This window comes from Sinocyclocheilus rhinocerous, unplaced genomic scaffold (assembly GCF_001515625.1).
Source record: "Sinocyclocheilus rhinocerous isolate Xijiao unplaced genomic scaffold, SAMN03320098_v1.1 scaffold798, whole genome shotgun sequence".
In the NCBI taxonomy this organism is placed as follows: domain Eukaryota; kingdom Metazoa; phylum Chordata; class Actinopteri; order Cypriniformes; family Cyprinidae; genus Sinocyclocheilus; species Sinocyclocheilus rhinocerous.
Window position 1 is genome coordinate 763,687 of NW_015635037.1, and position 6,656 is coordinate 770,342.

Sequence of the window (6,656 nt, forward strand, 5' to 3'; positions counted from 1 at the left end):
TTTTTTTTTTTTTTTTTTTTTTACATTTATGATTTGCTGTTGGATTTAACATCAGATTTGGACTTTGGTAAATCATATACACTACCGTTCAAAGGTTTGGGGTTGGTAAGGGTTTTCTGGAAAAAGTCTGCATTTATTTGATCAAAAATTCTGTAAAAATTAATTATTTTATCTCAATATTACTATTTAAAATAACTGTATTCTATTTGAATATATTTTTCAAATGCAGTTTATTCCTGTGATGCAAAGCTGAATTTTTAGCATCATTACTCCAGTCTTCAGTGTCACATGATCCTTCAGAAATCATTCTGATATGCTGATTTGCTGCTCAAGAAACGTATTATTATCATTGTTGAAAACTGTCGTGTTGCTTAATATTTTTGTGCAAAATATTTTTTATGTGATTTTTTTTTAATGACTAGAAAGTTCAAAAGAAAAGCATTCATTTGAAATAGTAAATAAACCTATATCGTCACAAAATATTTCTTGGTAGCACTTTATTTTACAGTTCACTCCGCATGTACATACTATGTTCTTATTATAGCAGCTACAGTAATTGGGTAATAACCAGCTACTAAACAACCTTAATCCTTGAAGTTACCTTATACTATCCAATACCTATTTAATACTACCATATAAATACTACTACACTATTTATACTACGTTTCTTGGTTAAGTACACTGTAAGTATGCATACTGTAAAGTGTAACTGTCTTTAGAAAAAAATATATACTGACCTCAAACTTTTTAACTGTTTATGTGCTATGTAGCTTTCATGCAAAAAGGTGAATATTCATCCTAGTTTGAGAGCAGTGAGGGAGAAAATGGTATAAATTGGAAAGTGGAACGGTTCGTACCAAGATTAGCAAGTCAAAGTATTTCAAATGTCATGAGACTGACTTTTGCTAAATGTTTTCAAGATATTGTCCAGTTGGTTATTTGAACACTTCAGTTTTCCACACTTGGTTCCATCCATTCCATGCTTGGATTTCTAAGTTTTCCGGTCCTATTACAGAGCCTTGCATGTTTGTTCTCCTCGCTTTAACTGTGTTAATCCACCAGCGAACTGTTTTCAGACTATCACACGCCTCCATCCGAGATGTTACACGACCACTTGTTTTCAACAAATCGTTCTTTTGGTGGCCTTCAGTCTGACTCTTCAGTGAGTTTTGGATGATGGCCACTGCCTGGCAGATTCACAGCTCCACATTTTCTCACCTTGAACTTCAAGTGTTTTGGTGAATATGCAGTGACTTGAAATTTGCTTATATTCTTGGCATGACTGGTATTTTATTTTATTTATTTATTATTTATTTATTTATTTTTGAGTAATTTGACTTGGATGTGTTAGTAATGCTGCTTGGTTTTCATGGTGCTGTAACGCTGTGTGGATGTTCATAGCCACTTCAGGTTATTCAGACAGTTATGGAACATGTCTGCACAGGTGGACAAACAAGTAAACATGTGACTTGGAGTTAGTTGCTTCAGAGCTAATGTAGGTGTGGCAATGCAAGGAGAAAAATAGACTTTAATATACACTGCCATTTACTTACTTATTTGCAAGAAACTAGAATTTTTATTCAGCAAGGATTCATAAAATTGATCAAAAGTGACCATAAAGACTTTTATAATGTTGCAGAAGATTTACATTTCAAATAAATGCTGTTATTTTGAACGTTTTATTCTTTAAAAAAAATCATGCAGCACTGTTTGCATACAAATAACTAATGTTTCTTGAGCAGCAAATCAGCATATTAGAATGATTTCTGAAGAATCATGGAGTAATGATGCTGAAAATTCAGCTTTGCGTCACAAGAATAAATTACATTTTAAAATATATTCAAATAGAAAACAGTTATTTTAAAATGTAATAATATTTCACAATATTACTGTATCTTTTAATTGAATAAATGCAGCCTTAGTGAGCATAATAGACTTATTTCAAAAACATTTTTAAAAAATCTGACTAAACTAACTGTTCTTTGCTTGTTTGTTTGTGTTTAGTGTGGCCAGGGGCTGTGAGGGCTCCTCGGGGAGACTCCAGACAAGCCCACACAGAGAATGCTGGAGGTGCAGGAGGAGAGACCAGCAGCAGCAGCCACAGCCACGTCAACCACAGCAGCTACCGGAACCACAGGAAACGCTTCGGGCAGGAAGGAGAGGGCCAAAGAACGCCAAGAGGAGGGCCAGGACTGCAGCAGCCCTGTCGCAACCCCCAATACCGGGCCCCGGAGCACCCGGGCCAAAGCTACGCCCACCACTACACACACACATACACACACCCCCAGTCCCCACCAGCACTCTACTGCTCCTGCCTCTGTCGCACTGGGACTGACGTCAATGCATTCCAGCAACCCCAAAGTGAGGAACTCTCCATCGGCTAACACTCAGAGGTGAGAGAACTGTACATGTGTACAAACTATTCCTTGAAACCAAAGTTTTATTATTTTGTACCGTTATATGTGTATACATACTCTACAGTTTGAAAGAAATGTATATTTTTATTCAGCAAGGATGCATTAAATTAATCATAAGTGACAGTGAAGACATTCATAATGTTACAAAAGATTTATGTTTTAAAAAAAGGCTCTTCTTGTAAACTATTCATCAAAAATCATATAAAAATGTATCATGGTTTCTATAAAAATATTAAGCAGCTCTTTTCAACATTGGTAATAATTAGAAATATTTGTTGAGCAGCAAATCAGCATCTGAAGGATCATGTGACACTGAAGACTGGAGTAATGATCCTGAAAATTGAGCTTTGCATCACAGGAATGAGTTACATTTGTAAATATAAACAAACTTTTTTCCAAAAAGTTTTAAAAAAAAATCTTACCGACCCCAAACTTTCGAACGATAGTTTATATAGTTACATTTGTAAATATAAACAAACTTTTTTCCAAAAAGTTTTTTAAAAAAATCTTACCGACCCCAAACTTTCGAACGATAGTTTATATAGCAATACAATAAAAAAATGCTGAAATTAATAATAAAAATAATTTGGTTCGTTTAGTGTGGCATGCAAAAATGTATGTAAATGAATTCGAGACCTTTAGGAAAGATGTGGATTAACATTAATTTTAAGTAATACTGGAAGCAATATTTAGCATTTTTATGTGATTTTATTTAAAGGGTTAGTTCAACCAAAAATTTTAATTCTGTCATTAATTACTCCCCTTCATGTCGTACCAAACCTGTAAGACCTTCGTTCATCTTCGGAACACAAATTAAGATATTTTTGATGAAATCCGCAAGCTTTCTGACCCTCCATAGACATCAATGCAACTGACATGTTCAAGACCCAGAAACGTAGTAAGGACATCACTAAAAAAGTCCATGTGACATCAGTGGTTCACTTATGAAGCTACGAGAATACTTTTTGTGTGCAAAGAAAACAAAAATAACTGCAAAAAGTATTCTCATAGCTTCATAACATTACATTTGAACCACTGTTGTCACATGGGCTATTTTAATGATGTCCTTACTACCTTTCTTGGCCTTGAACAGTTGCATTGATGTCTGTGCAGGGTCAGAAAGCTCTCAGATTTCATATAGCCAAGCTGATTTTGGAAAATGTAGTATTGCATATCCCTAATTTTAATAAATTATCGATACTGTTTTTGTTTCATCCCTAGTTTTATTTCCCTGGGTAAATGCCTTAACAAACAGTTTTAATGTAGTCAGACACAATTGCGGATACTATTAATTCACCACTATCTTATATTAAACCGTTCTTAACTGTATGAGGAGTAGTTGTTGTTTTAATTTCTCCCTACTGGAGATGCACCACACCAGCGAATAATTTGCTGCCCACTTAATCGCAGTTCCCATCTTCCTTATAGCCATTGAGCTGTCTCTTATAGACAGGAAACCAGTGCGAGCTGAAGTAACTGCGGCACAAGTGCAGGGCAAACTGTGCCCTGAAGCCAGCGCTGGACCTGGAAAGCTTCCAGAACCTCATTGAGCATTTGAGAAACTGACCCACTTCAGCTCAGCCAGAGCATGTACATCCCGCCCTGCTGGACGTTGGTTCCAAAATGGCTGCGCTTGCTGATTCACAGATCTGGAATTGGTTAAGGAGTCGGCAGCGGGGCTCCTGAGAGTCCTTCAGTGAACGCTATGGCCCATAGCCTAATCACAACCCATTCTGTATATGTTTGCAGCTGCTGTCCAAAGCGTTTGGATTTTCTCTGAATGCTGGAAAAAAATTTGCATTGTGCGCAGAGCTCTGAAACATGGCCATGGCCTGTGAAACCGGTACCTCACTTTTGGAAAGCAGTTTGTGCTTTCAGGCTGACATTAGGATCCAATATGGAGGCAAAATGGACAAGAATATGAGTTTTACTGCCAAACTCAAAGTTGTCCAACAATGACCAGCCCTTACCGTTGGCATGTAACTGGTTTCCCCAGTAACCAGGCGCTGTGGACCCATTGCTTTGCGTATGGATGGAGGCTAGCTTGTGGGAGATCTGGTTTGACGAGTTTTGATTAAATATTAATCTGGCAGTCTGTCAACAAAGAACAGGGCTAGGACAGAAGGTCGCTGAGAGTACTGTAATTGCGTCACCGGTAGACGTCAAGATTTCCCTCCTATTATCAAATGGCATGTTTTCAGGGTGTGGTGGCTGCAATCGGTCAGTCAGCTGCTAAGATATGACTTAGTCGTCTCCGCTTTTTTATTCTGGCCTTCTGGTATTCTTTACCAAAGAAAGGGAAGTTAATAGGATTCCGCTGGTTTTACACGAGCAAAGTGGAAATGGCAGAAACGTTAATTATGTTTTCTAAAACCTTGTTTTGTGTTCCTGATGTTGCAGCATATGGAACTATTGAATAAATGCATTTTTTTGGGCTTGTTTCAAGGTAATATGAATAGGATACAATCTTGCTATGGCGGTTCTAAATTTATAACTCAAAATATGCATTGATGCACTTAACAGTGAATATTTTTTTCTGAAATTTTTGTTACTGAAATCCTAAAAAAATGTATCAGGGTTTCCACAAAAATATTAGGCAGCACAACCTGCACCAAATCGGAATATTAGAATGATTTCTGAAGGATCATGTGACACTGAAGATTGGAGTAAAGATGCTAAAAATTAAGCTTTGCAGAAATAAATTAAATTTTAAATTTATATATTAAAAAGTTTAACTGTTCAAATTTTCGAGCATTACTGTTTTCACTGTATTTTTGATAAAAAAAAAAAAAAAGCACTTTAGTGAGCATAAGAGACTTATTTCAAAATAATTAAGTACTGATTAAAAATCATACAGACCTGAAACCTTTGAACGGTAGTGTAAATTTGTTAAATATTTAACAAATATTAAAATGTATAAAACATTTTCAGCACAGTTTGCAATACTAATGCTCAAATTATCACGGAAAATTACACATTAAAGCTTGTAACACTTAAACGCATGATAACACCATGGTACATAATAAACAAATGCATGATGTAGTGACAATAAGGCAATTCATAGGCCCCAAACTCTCTCAAATTTGGATATTATTGATGACTTTTAAAATTAAAAAATTGTTTGATTTAAAAAATATTTAGATGTTCATTTTTGTCTTTGTTCAGCAGTGCCAATGTTTTATTAGTGCTGACATCATTGATCTTGACCATCCAAACTGTGTGCCCTGGGTCAATCTCACCCATTTTTCCTTTCGCTTTTCTCAGCAGTCCAAAATCCAAGCAGGAGGCCATGGTGAGGTCGCCACCCGTGATGTCCCCCTCCAGCGCTGCACAGATGGACTCCAAACTGCCCAACCAGGGAAAGCAAGGGGGCGCCGGCAGCCAATCACAGCCGTCTCCTTGTGACCCCAAGTCGCTGAGTGGAAGCCACACACCCAAAGGTCCCCAAGGCCCCATAGGGAGTATGGGACTCAAAAATGGACAAGGCCTGAGTTCAGGCAATGGTGCAAAAGGCAAGATTAAAAGAGAGAGAAGCACTTCAGTGGAGTCATTCGAACAAAGGGATACAGGAACGCCAAACAATGAAGGGGAACAGAAAGGTAAAATAAAATGTGATTTTGTTTGTTTTTCATATGCATTTTGAATTATGAAGCTGGTTCAGAGCTCTTGCATTCATAATGTACCATTCATTAAAGGGATAATTTACCACTATGGTTTTAGATGACATCTAGTGTGGTTTTAAGCATCTCCAGTATCTTGCATTACTATATTGGTCCGGTAATTATATTGAGCAGCGTCATGATGTGCAGTTATTTTTGTATGTCTTGAATATTATGATCATCCTGTGGCACCAAGTGATACTGTTACCACCTTGCTTTGACATTGAATGGACATCAGTTTTGTGCATTAGGCCCATTCTCAGGAAACAGAGCAGAACAGAGCAGTTTCTGCTTAAACATTTTTTTCCTTTTTGTTTCATTCATTTATGCATTCCAAAAAAAAAAAAAAGTTACGGCTGAACTTCCAAGTGCACTGTAACCTGCATAATGCAATGAGATTAGTGGTCAACCAAATAATTGTTGTTGTTATTATCTGTAACAAAGTTCGTAGTCACGGGAAGAAGGAGGCGGGAACCAGCGAACACTTAAACAAAACTTTAATCAAATAAACAAACACAAAACGAAAGTAACGCGGCAGCCCCTCGCGGCCGACTGCCGCACACAAAACACAAAATAAAAT

General features: G+C 36.9%; 1 protein-coding gene across 4 annotated transcripts in view; it reads left to right on the forward strand.

Annotated features, from left to right (window-relative positions):
- Positions 1-6,656, forward strand: part of LOC107746285 (B-cell CLL/lymphoma 9 protein-like) — a 130,484-nt gene that overhangs the window by 111,243 nt on the left and 12,585 nt on the right. For 3 of the 4 annotated variants that reach the window (XM_016560427.1, XM_016560428.1, XM_016560426.1), the window contains 2 exons: positions 2,005-2,393; positions 5,682-6,016. In XM_016560427.1, coding sequence (XP_016415913.1) covers positions 2,062-2,393; positions 5,682-6,016 — 667 coding nt within the window. In that variant the 5' untranslated portion in view covers positions 2,005-2,061. The remainder of the gene's footprint in view (positions 1-2,004; positions 2,394-5,681; positions 6,017-6,656) is intronic. The other variant, XM_016560429.1, reaches the window with a different exon arrangement.